Raw genomic sequence first — 18,299 nt, forward strand, 5'->3', positions numbered from 1 at the left:
GAAAGAAAGAAAGAAAGAAAGAAAGAAAGAAAGAAAGAAAGAAAGAAAGAAAGAGACAGAAAAAGGACATTGGGCTATGTGATTGTAGTCAAAGTAAGAAAGCAGAGCATTGCCTTATTCCAGCAGGGATCATAAACATTAGATGATTAAAAAATTCTTCCACTCTGCCAATGTCCATGAGCTACCAAGAAAACGCCACAAATAGTTACCAGTAAGTTTTCAAAGTCGATGAATTCATACATACACAAATAATGAGGATCAACTGTAATCACAGCTAGGCTTTATCAATATTTTGCAGCAGAACGTTCATCACAGAGCTGCTTAAAGTCAAGCACCTCACCATTGATAAAAACACCATCCCCTAGAAGCACTCTGCATAATGGAAATGCAAGCAATACAATTCGTCTTTCCGTTTATTAAATATATCCACTGTCTTCAGCAACAACCACTTCTGTTCATTATTCAATTTATCGTCAGTTCCCATGTGTGACAAGGAGGAAGACTGAGGCAATTCCTAGCTCTAACATACCCCAGAGAAAATATGATCAAAGCCACCATAATGGTACAATGTATGTGAGACTGGTTAAAAAAATATGCTATGGGGATCAAAGGTGAGAGAAAGTGTATCCTTCTGGAACTGTGAGGAAAAGTTCACAGAGATAATGATGTTTGAAAGGATCTTAGAGAGTAAGATGATAACGTGGAAAGACATGCTCTGTGAGGTGAGAGGGAACCAGCTCAGGTGTAGGGAAAGCAGAGTGCCTGCCAATTGTTAACTAGCAGGAAAATGGCTAAATGAAGAAAGAAGACAGGTCCAGTCAACCTAATCCTGTTTCTAGAAAATTCTTGGTTCATTCTACCTTCCTGCCATGGTGGTTAATTTTTTCCCTGTCCATGGCTCACCTCCTTAACTAAACTACACATGAAGACAAACAGGGGTTACCCTTCTTTATTCACTGGTCTCACTCCCTCACTCCTTACAACACTCTCCACACACAACACACATCCAATATAGAAAAGGTCACCCTACACCGACACCTGTGCCTCACCCAACTCCAGGAAATATTTACCCACTCACTATTGGCTTTACAAACAAATTAAGCCTTTAACAACCTGAATTGTTTACTGAGAGTACAGGTCTTTCTCATGGAGCAAATGACTAAACTTTGTAACAGGAAGTAACTGTGTGGGGAAGGGACTTATTGAAAGTGCCACAATCTTATACTGCATATTTTATTACCATATTTAACTAAAACTCAACATTAACTATTTAACTGAATCTCCACATGTTGCAGTTGAAATTGTAAATGCATAAGTATGTCTTTCAAAATTCTCATGGCTTTTTCTATTGATTTTTTCTCCCGTGACTATAATTTCTTGAAATTTAACAAATATTTATTGAGTTCTTGGGGTTTATAATATTACCCAAGCTTAAACATTTCTGAATATTCTTGCATAGTAACAATTTTCTATATAAAATTATTAGTTTCTTTTATCTCCAGTAAATTATTTTCATTATAAAAATATTTTAAGAAGACAATTCCTCCCTTTATCAACTGCTCAAATAGGAATGTCTTCAGTGGCAGAAATTCAAAAACTATTAAAAAGAGTAAATACATAAAGTCAAGTATACTTCAGGTAAAATAGGATTACAGTTCTATAGTAGACAGTCTGTGGCTAGAAACATATATATTAATTTCAGCTTATTTTTTTTATTGTTTCTAAACTTGAATTTTGTGTTAGAATACAGAATCAAGTTTTTCCGGGCATAGTGGCACATGCTTCTAATCCAAGCACTCAAAAGCCTGAGCAAGGAATGCTGAAGTTTGAGGCCAACCTAGGTTTCATAGTGAGTTCAAGGCTTGTCTGAACTACATGATACTTTGTCTCAAAAAAAAAAAAAAGAGCTCGGGATAAGCTCAGTGGCAGAGCATGTGCCTGGCAAGTGTGAATTCCTCAGCTTGATTCCCACTACCAAAAAAAACCCCAAAATTCAAATTTTAAAGTATACATTTCTTCAGTCAAATTGTTACACTTACTGTTTCAAAACCTCGATGTGGATGATCAGGAAATCCTCCAGGTCTACCTCCTTTGAATTCATCAAACAGTAAAAATGGATCCAGATTTTTTAACTAAAATAAAGATAACATTCAGCAGATTAGACATGCCTTTTAAGCCATACCTTTTAAGCCTTTATAGCTACTAGGGCTATATTCATGAACAAGTTTAGAAAAACTCCTTGAAAACTGCATAACCAGTGAAGAAACTTCTACAATGAAAATTGCTTTAAGAAAGATTATATATATATATATATATATATATATATATATATTGACTGTTTATGTTACAGTCAACATTTTATGAGACGAGCCTAGCATTGACAAACAGTCCATGATCATCTAAGATATAAATAATCAAGTACAAACAAGATCAGTCTGCACCCTGAACAGATTTACAATAGCCAGGAGGAACAGACCAGAAAATTGATCATTGTAGTGTGAGCATAAGTGTCAGGAGGAAAACACCTTCACACACATAAGATCCTGGGAGGTGCTACCAGGGAGGTGGCACTTGAGCTGGGTCTTCAAGTACATGCACAGACAAAGAGGAAAGGAAGGGTACTTCAGGGAGAAGAGTAGAGAGACAGCTTGGCGTGCTTGAAGAAGTGCAAGGGAACTACTCTACCAGGGAAAAAGAGGCACATGGAATTATGATGAAAGATGGGCAGAGGGACAGAGGTCAAAGCTTACAGACATATGGATCTTATCTTTAAGGTGATGGGTTTTAATCAAGGGTTGAGATAATCAGATTTTAAAAGATCACTCTATGAAAATAGAAGGATACCAAAACAGGGAGCGATGGAGGGGGAAGGAAGGGGAAGGAGTTGAAGAAAGAATGAAGATGTGTCATGTACATGTACAGCCTCTCCATGAAGAATTTAGTCATTGTGTGTTGCAACCATGAATTAATGAAAATAAAAATTCAGGGCCGCCAAGATAGCTTAGCAGAATAAGTGCCTGCTTTGGCAAGCTCAGAAACCAGGGCTCGATCTCACATACCACACCAGCCCCACCCCTGGGCATACTAGCCGTCCACTAAGTCTGGGTGTGGTGGCATGCACATGTAATCCCAGCACATGGGAGGCTGAAAACAGGAGGATCACTATAAGTCGAAGCTGTGTAGTGAGACCCTATATCAAATACATAAATTTTAAAAAAGAAAATAAAAATTCAAAACAAAACAAAAGACCACTCTACGAAAGATAATTTGTTAAGGTAAGAGAAGGATATTTACAAATTCATTTCAATAGTCTCATAAGAAGAATTAAGATATATCATTTACAGGCACAAATTCCCTATGATGATTGTGATATATATATATATATATATATATATATATATATATATATATATATATATTGTGCTGATAAAATTAATTTTTAAGAAAAGAACTAAAGCAATGGCAGTAGTAATGGGAGATGGCTGATTGACTAGGCAGATATTTATGAGGGAAAATGAATGAGAATTCAATGACCCTCAAACTTCTAGCTATGGTGCCAGGGAAGATGGTAGGATCACTAAGCCACTGAAAGAATATAAAAGATGCAAAATAAAAGACACGTAATAGGAAGTAGGGATTTGAATTTTTCAATTGGGAAGGGAACCAAGAGATGTAGGGAGCATTGAGGTGTGTTATGTCCACCACACAAAGAATGAGATCATTATGTACTGCAAACATGGACTAACACCAAATAAGAACTGGGGGTGGGGTGGGGGGAGAGAAGCAGCAACCTGGATCAATTTGGGGGAAAATGACATTTATATAGTATTGTTTTCCTATTAAGAAAGGCAGTCAGCATGACTGACACTGACAAAGGTTCTACAATCTGAGCTACAGGATCTCAGGATAAATCCTGAGGGGATTTCACTAACCTTCTCAGACCCAAAAGCTACAACTCTTGTTGCACAGGTCCTGCTTTACCTCGGTCTTAACCATCCAGCCGAAAAGTAGAAAAACAAGTATAAGGAGTAAAGCCATGGTGTTATGTTGAGCTGTGGGGGACTCAGGTCAACAATTTCTGACATTGCCAGTGAAGTGGAAGACCCAATACTATTACGGGCTACTGGACTCTTTTGGAATATTTTGCTGAGTTAACACACCCATAATATTCAAATAATGAAGTTAACAAAAAAAGGGGATACAGATGAATGTCCATTTTGTATCTGTGTATTCAAAGCGGTTACAATAGATATATAGTTACACTCTCTTAATGAATAGAATGATTTGTTCTAATAGTGTTTCTAAATAGGATATCAAGTCCACATCTTGTGCAGCAATTAACCACTAGGAAGAATGTATGCAATGTGTGAATTACTGAAACTGTCCTACAAATTTGATTTGAAACTGTCTCATTGCTATTTATTTCTCAATAAAATTATGGGGAAAAAAGGCAGTTGTCTCCATTTTAAAAAAATTTAATGTCCCTCAATAAGGACTTATAATTTCCTTCATAGAGATTTTTGATTACATGTTTTATTTTTTTCTAGCTAACATATTTAATGGTATTATGAAAAGCGATTTAAATTATATTTTGAAGGCTGGTAAGATGGCTCAGTGGTCTAAAGCACCTACTTAGGACAAGCTTATCAAAGCACAGGGACCGCGGTTCAATCCCCCAGCATCACATGCCAGCCAGCCCTTCCCGCTGGTGGGCTGAGCTGGCCACACACACACACACACACACACACACACATAAATAAATAAAATTTAAAAGAATATTAAATTATATTTTGAACAATTTGCTTCTGGAGATTAGACATACAAATGGAAAGGCGATTCTGAACACTGTTTAGCTCTCATTTTAACAGCTCAGCTGTAGCTTCTTTTGGTTATTCATATAGCCAGTGTATTTATCAGCAAGTTTCCCCCCACCTGTGCATGGTGCCTTGTGCTTCTACTATGAGCACTTGGGAGGCTGAGGCAGAAGGTTAGCCCATTAGACCAGCCTGGGCTACATAGCGAGTTCAAGGCCAATTCTGTGCTACATAATAAGAACCTGTCACAATCCACCATCTCCCCCAAAAATAGGCTTTTCCCTAATGGTTCACATATTTTTTGTTTGTATTAGATTGAAGCTGTGACAGCTCCAATTTTTGTGTTTTTCTGGCCTCAACTGGCCTCTACGTATCTTCTCATTCATGAACTTAGGCCAGAACAGTGCCTCCTATAAAGGACAAGCATGGTCAAGCTCAGAGTAGGAGAAGAGCAGCACACACACACACACACACACACACACACACAAAAGCAAAACAAAAATTTGGCGCCGGGGATACGGCTCAGTAGAATAAACGCTTGCCTGGTAAGCACAATGGTCTGAGTTCAATCCCCAGTTCCGCAAAAAAAAAAAAAAAAAAAAAAAGGAAGCAAGCAGCACGGTCCTGCCTATGGGAGTCATGGGTAATGCAGTAAAAATGGACGTGAGAGCATCATCCTATCACAAGGATGAAGCAAATATCTGGCAGTCATATTCCAACCAATGTTCATTAGAGAATAACTGCTTCCTTTTATTTCTTTTTACTTTTTAATTTTTTTCTGTATTTTAGGGAAGCATCTACAGGGTGTTCGGGGTCTTACTCCTAGATCAGACTTGTAGTGATCTGCCTGTTTACAATGTCCCAAGAGCTGGGATTACAGGCACGCGCTACCACACCCAGTCTCAATTGCTGTCTCAGTGCTCCCTGGGGGCGGGGCCAGCACCGCAGGCCCGGGGATGGAATCCCAGGTCCCTGAGCAATTTGGCTGGCCCTATTTTTAATCTTTATAATTTCTGTTTCTTTTTCTGGTCTTTTTGCAAGCTATCATCTCTGCAAGTGTCAAGTAGAAGTTATTGCTGCAAATATACTTACTTGTCTCACCACAGACTTTACCCAGCTTGATTTCTGAAGTTTCACTGGTAACCAGATTGCTTAATGCAGAAGTTGCTTTATTTTAATTTTAATGGCTTTTTGTAGATTCACTTCATGAAATTCAGGGGCTTCCCCTCTATTTGTAGTTTTGTATGTTGTTGACTATTTTTACAAAATATAAATGGATGTTGAATTCTCAATGCCTCTTCTACATCAATTGTAATATTTATATACATTTTCTCTTTTTAAGCTCTTTTTGTGTAATACTAGGGATCAAGCCCATTATGTCTTAAAAATATTTTAAGTATGTATATATAATGGTATATAATTTAAAATTTAAATATATAATATATGAATCATATATAAGTATATGTAAATAAATATGTGGCATATAAATAAAAGTGTAAGTGTAAGTAAATATATTTTTGAGTACAGTTCTCACTAAATTGGTATACTGCCCAGGCTGGACTCAAATCTGCAATCCTCCTGGCTCAGCCTCCTAGAGTGCTGGGATTACAGGCATGTACCACCATGCCCATCTTCCTTTAAACTCGTAATGTTAGTAAGTTACACACAAAGTTTTTCTAACAATAAGATAAACTTGCTCTCTTCAGATATTCCAAACTTGGTCATGAAACATTATTGTATTTTGTTGGATAATATTTTATTTGTAACTCTAGCAAAAGTATTTATAAATGTGATACAAATATCCTTTCACTTTTGGCATTGTCCAGTCCTGGCAGCGTAGCAATTTCAACTTTATAATGGGATATGAGGACCACTTCTTCCAGTTTCATTCTCTGGACAATTTGTTATTGTTGGAATTTTCTAAACCTTAAATATTTGGCAAAATTTGTCTGTAAAATCATCAAGACCTGTTGTCTTTGAGAAAGACTTTAAAAATATGGATTTAATTATTCATATGGGAATTAAACTATTTAGATTGTCTTATTTCTTCTTTTTCAATATTTTTTGTTTTTTAATCTTTTATATGTAAAAGATTATTTTTTCCATAATTTTATTGATGAACAAATAGCAATGAGACAGTTTCAAAAAGACTCTTTCTATAACTTCTTTTCAGCTCATCTAATTTTTTTTTATGTATTTAGTATGGGGTCTACAGGGTCTCACTACACAGATCAGACTCATAGTGATCCTCCTGTTTTCATCCATCCCAAGCACTGGGATTACAGGTGCACTCCACCACATCCAGTCTCAATCGCCCACTCAGCATGTCCCAGGGGCAGGGCTGGCACAGCAGGCCAGGTATCGAACCCAGTCCCTGCACCTGCCTAAACAGATGCTTCAGTCTGCTGAGCTTCCTGGCCGGCTTGCTAATTGATTTCACTATCTGTGAACAAAAACACAAAACATACATACAAATATATACATTGTAGATGTGTGTGTATGTGTGTGTGTGTGTGTGTGTGTGTGTGTGTGTGCATGCATATATATGCACGTAATGTAAATTCACCAGGCTTCTTCAAGGTTTTCAGCCTAGCAAAGTATGTAAGTCATCACTGGCTAGTTTGTCATCCAGTCTAATATTCAATTGAAAGTCAATTCAAATATGTATTGAAGCCTCTAAAAATTACCAAATGGACTTTAAAAAGATGTTTGAAATTCTCCTTATCCCCCTTTCTATATATATTGTCTCCATCTTCTCTCAGCCTAAGTTTTTAAATCTCTTTAAATTGTCTAGACAGTCTTTTCTCCTCTTTCTCTTTTACATTCTAAATTCACCCTTTTCTCCTCAATCGGTAAGATGGAATCTACGTCCCTTTCCAGGGAATATCACCCGTGCAGATCTTGGATCTAGTCAATCTTGTCCTGTTGCTTAGTACTTTATTTCAACTCAGTGCAAGCCTGGGAAAAGAACTGGGTTATCAGGAAGAAAGAATTCTTTTATGTCATAATTTTTTCTCACAGATAATATATACTTCAAAAGATGTAAGGATTGGAAAGAAAAAAATGTGTTACCTGTTATAATGCACTGATCCTATAAAGCTCTGAACCACTATTTCCTCAGTGCAAAGCAAAAGGGTTAGAGCCTTAAAATACATTGCCAGTTCTACATTGTGGCTCTTTGGCATTAAAATGTGGGAAAGAAATTTGTTTATCAATATCAAAGTTTCATATGGACAAATATGAATTATGTCCTGTTGTCCAATAAACTGTGAAAAGAAGACCCTAGTCTCATCAACCACTCCCAGAGGAGTTGTAATTTACTGGTACTGAGAAATGGGGCACTGTAAGGAAAATCTAAAGATGTGGAAGTGGCATTGGAATTGGGTAATGGATAGAAGCCAAAAAGATTTGAAGTTCATCCTAGGAAAATAACCTCCATTGCTATTGAATGGATCGTTAGAAGCAACTCTAGGGAGGGCCCAGAAAAAAAGAAGAGACCTGGAGACAGTGTCTTGAACTTTCTAAAGAATATCTAAGTAATCCTGAACCATGAAGTCCATTCCAATGAAGTCTCAGAAAGAAATGAGGTATATACTATTGGGAAAGCACCCTCCTTACAAAGTGGCAAAGAACTTGGCTGAATTATATCTTCATGTTTTGTGAAAAGTAAAACTAGTGAGTAATGGAACTGAGTATTTTAGCTAAAGCTATTTCTTTCTTTTTTTCTGTATTTTAGGGAAGGGTCTACAGGGTGTTCAGGTTCTCATTACATAGACCGGACTCTAAATGATTCTCTTGTTAACAGCCTCCCAAGTGCTGGGATTACAGGCGTGCACCACCATGCCCAGGTTTAATCACTGTCTCAGCACACCCTGGGGGCGGGGCCAGCACAGCAGGCCTGGGGATCGAACCCCCAGCCTCTGTGCCTGCTTGCAGGCACTTTAACCCGTTGAGCTATTTGGCCAGCCCTTGCTAAAGATATTTCTAAGCAGGGCCAAAAGTGTAACCTGCTTCCTCTTGCTGGTTTATAATAAAATGCAAGAAAAGAAAGAACTGACTTAAAGACAGAATTGTTTATCAAAAGGAAAGCAAAACTTAAAAGACTAAGAAAAGCCTCAGGCTATTCATATAAATGACCACTTGATAAGAAGCCATCTAAATAGAAACCAGCACCTACTGTCTAAAACAGTAGAAGAATGGTCAAACTCAGTATGAATTTTCATTCCTCTGTTCAAGCAACTATTACAAAATATCATAAGCTGAGCAGCGTGCAAATAACCAAAAATTATTTCTTATGGTTCTGGAGGCTGAGAAGTCCAAAATTAAGTTAGCAGAACATTTGCTGTCTTGTGAAGGCCCACTTTCTGGTTCAAAGAAGGTGCCTTCTAGCTGTGCTCTCACTTAATAGATGGGGACAACTAACTCTTGGTGATCTCTTTGTAGGGGAATGAACCCCACTTGCGAACACTCAACTTCATGGCCTACCCACCTCCCAAAGGCCTTGTCACCATGAAGGCTAAGATCTCAACATATGAACTCGGGAGAGGGATACACACATATCAGTATGATTTGTCATATTGCTTGCACATTCCATCACTCTGGTCATCAATTTATAGTACACGGACACACACCGAAAGAAATTCAAGACAGTGAAAAGGCTACAGAAACCAGGAGGTTTGCTGAGGCATGAGTCAGAGAGACAACTCTTTATCTGGCCAGATTACAGGAGATGTGTAAACAACACCCTTCCGCCAATAAGCAAAAATACACTACATTTGACTGTTGTACTAAAATGTTACTTACAAGAACATGATTACTCATGTTCTTAGAAGGAGCCAATTAACTCTTTTTGATCTCTTTTGTAAGGGAATGGATCCCACTGTGAACATTCAACCTTCATAGCCTACCCACCTCCCAAAGGCCTTGTCACCACGAAGGCTAAGATCTCAATACGTGAACTTGGGGAAGAGATACACACATATCAGTACCATCTGTCATATGGCTTGCACATTCCATCCTCACCAAAGCTCTTAATCTCCTCTAAACATTTAGCACAAATTCAACAACGTTAAGTTAAACGTGTTATCTTTATACAAGATTAGATTTATACTGAGAACCTTGATTTGCTAAAATATTTTAACTAAGTTTCCAACTCAATCACATTTTCTATCTCTACATATTAAACCAATCTTTTAATTTTTCCTTTGCTTCAAACACCTCCAAATCCTTTAGCTGCCAAATGAGCAGCAGTTTACAAGCTACTTCTTTTGGTCTCTTGAGAAGGCTGATCCAACATATGGCCACCACCCCTCAGGAATACGGCATCCCCAGGATAAATCTCTAGCAGTGTGGCCTATTATTTAAATCAGGAACAACTGGAAGTATCTAAGAGGAATGGCAGTTTGTGGGGGGCAGGACTCACGCTGTTTTTTCATGATACTCCATTCAGTCTAGACTAATTCATTCTGTGTATAAAAGCTGTCCCACAAACATCCTGAAAGGTACTTATGTTAGATTCTCTAGTCTCTCTTTAGCTATATGAGATCCTATGATTAAATATGGCAGTGAGGAGAAGTTATAGCATGGGCCTTTTAGAGGAATTCTGTAGAAAGGAAGGTGGATAGTTAATGTGGGTCTTTTTGTCTTTCTCCTGTTTCTCTCTTTCATGCCAGAGGACACGTGGCTGTTATTGCCCTAGTAGCTGTCTTTGACCTAAGGTGATGCACTGGGAATGTATAAAGAATTATAAATGAAAACTGTATGAATATGGGTCTCTGATACGAATGGAGCCTTTGGGTCCTCTACACTGCCTATTAGGGGGTTTTATAGAAGGGAAACATAAGCACTTATGTTATCCCTTGGTTTCAAAAGTTCCTTCCTGTCATACACAGCCAAACTTAATCCTAATGACATAAAGGCAATACTACCCAAGGAAGCAGCCTACATAAAGACAATATGGCAGCAGAAGAGACAGTCTCTTCAAGATAGATTCCACCAGTTCAGACACTTCTTAGGCTTACTTAGCCTCTAAACTGAGCCCTGAGAGTAAAAATGACAAGGTAGAAGAAATTGCCAACACCTGTCTTAGCAGAGATAGAGATACTGAGATAGAAATTCAAGATAGGTCCTGAGCTTTCTTGAGTTGTAGCTCTAGACCAATGATGGCAAACCCATTACAGCATTCAAATGACACAAACAGGCTGCTGCAGCACATGTGCCATATGTTCGCCACCACTGACTAGACTATCCACCTTGACCCAATATGCAGCCACCTTGATACTGAAGAACACTATCTACATCAGGGATTATATCAATGAAGACCAAGATTAATCAGGGCTATTTGATGATATAAGGAATCATTATAATTTCTAAGTGTTAATGCAATCATACACATCTATTTTAAAATTTTCTCTCTTTTTAGAAACAGATATTACAAGTGAAGTGATGGCTAGGCTTCTTGTCAACATAATGGGAGAACTGCATGAGGATATAGATGAAATGAGAGTCCCCATGTACTGTTCATTGAGAATGCCAGGAGATTCATTACATTACTTTCTCTGCCTTATTTAAAAATTATTCATTTATATCAAAGATAAATAAGAATAGCCCAAAGTGGATCCACTGCACTGAGCAGTGTCTGGTGAAAGGAAGAGTGGGACAATGACAAGACCAGCTAAGTAGTGGGTTTTGCTCCTGTGGGAAGCCCAGAGGAAGCACACACTGACACCAGGGTACCAGGCTATTGAAACTCCAGTCTGGCTAGCCTGGCCCATGAACAATTGTATTGAAAGGAGTGAAACACTGTTTGGTTTTTTCCTGTATTTAGGACAGGGTCTACAGGGTCTCACTGCATAGATCAGACTTGTAGTGATTCTCCTGTTTTCAGCCTCCCAAGTGCTAGGATTACAGGCACGTGCCACCACGCCCAGTCTCAATCACCTTCTCAGCACACCCCAGGGGCAGGGCCAGCACGGTATGCCAGGGATCAAACCCCGGCCTCTGCCCTCTGCCTAAGCAGGCACTTTAGTCTGCTGAGCTATCCGGCCGGCGCAGAAAGGAGTGAAACACTTTTAATGTATCTTTTCTTTACTGTTGCTCATACAAAGGTTCAGCAAGAACACAATAAATTCCTCTTCTATCTCCATATTTGCAATGTTAGGGAAAATATCATTTGTCACTGCTAATATTGAGCACTGCTGTAAATTCTATGGAATAAAATGGCTTTGGGGTCCAAAGTTCAGAAGTATTTCTTCAGAGGTATAAACCTTGGTGTTGAGTTTGAAAAGTAACCTGTTTGGGTTAGGGAGATAGCTCGGCAGTCTAAGTGCCTGCCTGGCAAGCGCAAGGACCTGGGTTTGTCTCCGGTACCATATGCCATGCCCATCCTGGAACCCTGGGCACACCATGCCAGTCACCAAAATGGGGCATGGTGGGACACAACTATATTCCCAGTGCTTTGGAGGCTGATACAGGAGCTGTATAATGAGACCCTGCATCAACTAACTAACTAATTAACTAACTAACTAACTAACTAACTAACTAAGAAAAAGGAAAAGTAACCTCTTTGATGTTGGGCAAATGCCTTCATTCATGGGAAAGCCTTGTCTCCTATGCTAAATGAAAACACCAGCACACAAAATTGTTTATTCTACCTAATCCCCATAATGTAAAATACACAATGATATGGAAACAAAATTAAATACTTTTTGTCTTAGCTGCTAAGCTGATGAGATGAGAAATTATACCTGTCCATTTAGTTTTCCTTAGGGTAGAGGCTGGCCTGGGACACGGGAGACCTGCATTAGAGTATGAGCATCTTGAAAGCCCAGGTTTCCAGCCAAGAAGGCTTCTCTAGGACCATGGGACAGTATCCAAGGCACTGTAAATTTGGATTATAAAAAAACATTCTACATCTTTCTAGGTATGGTGGCTCACATCTGTAATCCCAGCACTCAAGGAAGCTGGGGCAGGAAGATCACCATCACCATCACCTCTGGTTGAGGCCAGCGTGGGCTATACAGTTAGTTCAAGGTCAGCCGGAACTACACAGGGAGACCCTGTCTGACAAAAAAACATTTTTATTGTGTTATCTTCTAAATAAATTTGTGTGAATTCTTTATTGTGGTAAAATATACATAAAATAAAACCTAGCATATTAATCATTTAAAGTAGCAGGCAGCGTGTCAGTCTCCTATGGGATTAAGTATGCACATGGTTATACAACCATCACTATTACCAGATCAAAATTTAATATTTTATTTAATTTTGAATATACTCAGTGAACTGAAGTAAATTACCAGTACCTGTAACTCCGATAACAAGAGAATGCAAAGTATCTTTTCCTATCACATTACAGTTATGAATAGGTATGCTGAAGTAGCCTTCATGCTCCTCCTTGCTTTGAAATTAGGCTGCTATTTGAGCAGCAACCAAATCTTGTCATTTAATGCAAAGTTACTAGATTACAAAATAATTTTTAAATCATTTATCCATATTGTAGTATAAAAGTTGTGCTTGGGGGCCGGCCAGATAGCTCAGCAGACTAAAGCTCCTGCTTAGGCAGAGCTCAGCGGCTGGGGTTTGATTCCCAGAGTGCTGTGCCGGCCCCGCCCAGGGGTGTGCTGAAACAGCAATTGAGACTGGGCGTGGTGGCGCGTGCCTGTAATCCCAATGTTTGGGAGGCTGAAAACAGGAGGATCACTACGAGTCCAATCTACATAGTGAGACCCTGTACACCCTGTAGACTGTGTAATAAATACATAAAAAATAAATTTTAAAAAAAGTTGTCCTTGGTAATCCCATGTATCTTTTGTATTTAAAAAAACATCATTTTGCAAAAGAACTAACAGGTTTCAACAAACTACCAACAGGGTTCACAGGATACAAAAAAAAAAATGAAGAAACCTGCGGCAGATGTGTTCCTGGCTGATGAACAACTCATTAGATTGCTAACTCCCCTTAACGCACAAGAATGGTTCACTGGCAGGTGCCTTTGAGCTCTTGGAACTCTTTCCACTTGTTCTGCTCATGACGAAGCCTATGAGAATATGACACCACCTCCATGTGCACCTGTGCACATTCCCATTAGTATAAGCCTGGTTTTTGTATCCCTTAGCAAACAGTATTTGGTGGACATAAGAAGGTATTTGTGAGTAATCGGGAAGTAAATGTTAAAAAGAGAAAGGCAAAGGCAAAGCCAAGAAAGCCTAATGTGGCTAAAGGAGAGATGGGTTGGTGGTTCACCCCTACCTCCTAAGCCAGTCAACCTCATGCTCAGGGAAAGAAACCAGACACAGAAAAACAAAGCCTACATGATCTTCCTCACATGTGGAATGTAAGCAAGTAGACCCAGAAGAATGGTGGGCACCAACGGCTGGAAAGGGCACAAAATTTCAGTCAGACATAGAGTAAGATTGAGAGATCTACTGCATAACATGGTGACTTTAGTTCCTGACAATGTATTCTACAGGTAAAATTGCTAAGACTGTAGATTTTAAATGTCCTCACAATGGAAATAGATTATGTGAGATAATGCACATGTTAATCAATTTGCTTTAGTCATTCTACAGTATATACATAAACCAAAATATCATATTGTCACCATAAATCCATACACTTTTTGTCAGTTAAAAAATAGTTTTTAAAAACAAATCCATCAACAATGTAGGGCAACACTCAAAGAAACTAAGAGATTTTTAAATGCAATGAACACTCCTCAAATATACTTTTTATTAAGAAGTGGAGAAAGTAACACTTACATCATAAGTAGTATAAAGTTTAGGTCCAGCAACAAAGTAGCATGAAAATATTTGAGTAGGGTTTAACAGAACTGGCAAGCCCTTTACTATTCAAATTGGAATACATTTGCCTATTATATATTTTTTCTTACTGAAAACATTGGAGGGACTGGGAAGATAGCTCAGCAGCATAAGCACCTGCCTAGCAAGCACAAGTTCCCAAATTCAATCCCCAGTAACACAAAATAAACAAACAAATAAATAAATAAATAATTGGAATTTGGTGTGGCACTGGGGACTATATCCATAGGTCATGACCACTATTTGAAACTTGTTTGTACATATAAGAAATTTTCCCCATGCACCCCCAGTTCCACTCAATTGAAAGTATTTCCTACTCTTCACAAACATCTACATAACCTATGGTCACATTCTGAGTCACCATCAATGCCTCACAGGGCATCTACAGAGGTACGTCTCAGCGGTCTCTCTGTGAATCCAAATCCCTGATGCATGGCTGGCCAGGAACAGAGCCCTGCCTCCTGCCGAGCTGGTATGGTTTATACCTAGATATCCTCCATGAGCCTCATGTATTCATAGGCCAGGCTCTTGAAAGATGTTTGAATCATGGGGACCTATAGCAGACATGCTTTGTGATCTGGTCAGAAGAGGTGAGTCACTGGGGACATGGCTCCTCCACACAGGGTCTTCTTGCTGGTCACCATGACTAGAGCAGCTTTCCTCTGCCTGGCTCAACTGCCCAGCCATTTCTTGCCCTGAAGCCAGCCAGCTAATCATGGGCTCAAAACAAGAGCCCAAATAGACTTTTCCTTTAAATTGTGGGGTGTCAGGTACTTTGTCACAGAGACAAGAAAGTAACTAAAGCACACACCAAATAGATTCGTTCTTAGGAATTTGGAACCGAAAGGTGATGGTACTCCCTGGTGATTTGAACACTGGGCATATAAACTGGGGGATTGTGAGGTACTCATTTTTGGTGTAGCATATGCCAAGGCAGGTAGCAAGTCATCCCAGAGCAGGGCGTGGGTGCTCTGTGAGAAGCAGAACTACTTCCAGGAGCTCAGTTCCACCTTGGCCCCAGAGTCTGTATCCACATTCTAGAAATCTCCTTTGGGTCAGGACTAGTTTGCACAAGTCCTAACCATGGAGGCACATTCATGGCACCCAAGAGGGCAACTCATGACCACTGTGGCCCTCTCTTCCCAAGTCATCCCCAATATTCTACCAATCACTTCTGAAAGCAAGCAAGGAGTGGCTGCCTAACCAGCGTACCTCAGGTCTGCCGATGCTTCTGCGGACTCGTGCTCCAACCCCTTCTGACTGCTCCCGGCTGAGCACGGAGAGAACAACCTTCTTTGAGGAGCCCATGTCACAGTCTGCAAAGAAAGCCTTCTGACGCTGAGCTGGAGAGGATAAAGAGCAATTGGAGGAACAACAAAACAGAAGGCACAGGGAAGAGCTATCGAAGGACTACAAAATAAAGGATATTCAAATTAGACTTGCTTGAGATAGTGACAGTTCTAATTATTGGGTGCTTATTACGGATAAGGCCTGGATTAATAGCTTAAAACAATGATGATGGTGAGCATGTATAGTCACACTTTCCAGAGCCTGGTACTCCACTAATTATTTACAATTACCTCATATAATCCTATAGGCACCTTGAACAAGGGTTAGTAGTACCAGCTCTGCTGGGCCCTTACTTCTTCTAATGAGGGCTTCATCTGCTTTGCTTCACTGGACCCTCAGATATCCTCCCATATCCACATTGCCACCCCATAGGGCAGGGTGACAGACTGGAGGGAGTATTTGTGTGAGAACATAGGAAACACACAGTAAAACCACACAGTCTGTGACTGTCACCAGAGCATGCTGAAGATGTTGGCACTAAAAGAGATCTTTGAGACCCATCTATCCCACAAGTTCATGGCCAACACTTTAGGCAAGAAACCTTTGCATTTTTTTCATGAAGTTTTCTAAAGTGAGGCAACTCGTGATGTGCAGTCTTTGGCAATGCATCCATATCTTGGGACCTGCCAGTAGCCAGGGTTTCAGGATCAGAAACGTTTCCTCTATGCAAGGAACTGGGGTCTAAGATCTCCTCAGCAAACTATCACAGAACAGACACAGTGGACTGCTTTCCACTTACAGCCTTTGCAGACAGTAACTGCAGCTCCAAAGATGAAGCCTCCAAAGACGCTGCCTACTAAAATCAGAAGTGCTTTGGCAAGTGTGGTACAGGATTTCGGGATAAGTCCTGAGGGGACTTGACCGACCTTGTCAGATAGAAAAGTTACATTTCAGGATATATAGGTCTTGCTTTATCTTGGCCTTAACCATCCAGCAGAAAAGTACAGAAACAAGGTATGAAAAGTGAAGCCATGTTAATATACTGAGCTGTGGAAGGCTCAAGTCATCAGATTCGGACATTGCCAGTCCTGTGGATAACCCACTACTATTGTGGACTACTGGACTATATCGGAATATTTTGCTGAATTCATTCACCTACAGTATTTGGATGGCAATAGAATACCCTTCTCTGACAAAACTAAACAATAAAAGAAATATAAATGAAGGACAATTTTGTATCTGTATGTACAAAATAGCTATGATAGATATATAGCCACTTTCTCTTAATTCAATAAGAAGAAAGACTTGTACTAATAGTGTTTGGACGGGATATCATATCTGCATCTTATGTTATGAATGACTACTACAAAGACAACAATATGCAATGCATTAATTGTTGTAACTCACCTACCAACCTGTTTTGAAACTGTCTCATTGCAATTTTTTTCTCAATAACATTAATAAAAAAAGAGGTGGGTTCTAGAGCCAAGCATCCTGGGACTGCATCCCAGCTTCAGCACACATCAATCAGCCCTTTGACTTGGGACTCTCTGTGCCTCAGTTTCACCATGAGTGCCTGGGGGTATAAAGTGCCTAGCTCAAAGGGGTATAGTTAATGCTATGAGAATATTAGCTGCTGTTATTCAGATGGGATCTACCTAGCAATAATAGTCTGCAGTCAGCCAAGGCCTATCCTAATAATGTATCCTCTCGAAAAGATTAATAATCAATTAAGATTTATTGGGTAATGGACACATGGTGCAGAGAAGTAAGTAGTACAGGCCTGTCACTATCCACACACACACACACACAAGAAGTACTTTTACCCCCAGCTAGACTATTCTAGATCCCTCCAGACTTCTACAGTTAAATTCTAAGCATGTGAATAACTGAGCTGCTATTTATCAGACTTCTGCACCACAGATGTAACAGCCACCTACCACTTTTCCCAAACCTCAGGACTTAAGCATCTCTTGCTGTCCCCGCTAGGATTCTGCAGCCGGCTGGGGGAAGGCAGGACCTTGCAAACAGATCGCCAGCATCGCCAACCCAGCCCACCCCGACAGGGACCCCAGGGCACTCACGCTGCGGTGGCTGCGGCCTAGAACAGGGCCGAGGTGGCACCGGGCGCCTCTGTAGCGGCGGGGGCGCGGTGAGTTGGCTACAAGCGCGGAAAGAACGAGATCGGAGGGCGTCGGCGCCTCACCGTGACTCAGCGCTTCTCTGCGCCCGGCCTCAGTCAGGGACGCGGGAGTCCCTGCGTCTTGGGGGAGGGGAAGGGGGGCTGGGCAGAGGCGACACCCTATTTACCCTCGGCACCGATCCTTTCGCCTGCTGTGTGCCTCTCCCGGTTCTGCGGCCCTCTAGCCTGGCACTC

The 18,299-nt window shown here is 40.1% G+C and overlaps 1 protein-coding gene across 1 annotated transcript in view; it reads right to left on the reverse strand.

Annotated features, from left to right (window-relative positions):
- Positions 1-18,299, reverse strand: part of Pir (pirin) — a 148,966-nt gene extending 130,667 nt beyond the window's left edge. Inside the window, exons 1-3 of the mRNA XM_004635072.2 lie at positions 18,007-18,299; positions 15,845-15,975; positions 2,040-2,132 (exon numbers count right to left, since the gene is read on the reverse strand). Of these exons, the coding sequence (XP_004635129.1) occupies positions 2,040-2,132; positions 15,845-15,940 (189 nt within the window). The 5' untranslated portion in view covers positions 15,941-15,975; positions 18,007-18,299. The remainder of the gene's footprint in view (positions 1-2,039; positions 2,133-15,844; positions 15,976-18,006) is intronic.

Source organism: Octodon degus, unplaced genomic scaffold (assembly GCF_000260255.1).
Source record: "Octodon degus isolate 3935 unplaced genomic scaffold, OctDeg1.0 scaffold00069, whole genome shotgun sequence".
Taxonomy (NCBI): Eukaryota; Metazoa; Chordata; class Mammalia; order Rodentia; family Octodontidae; genus Octodon; species Octodon degus.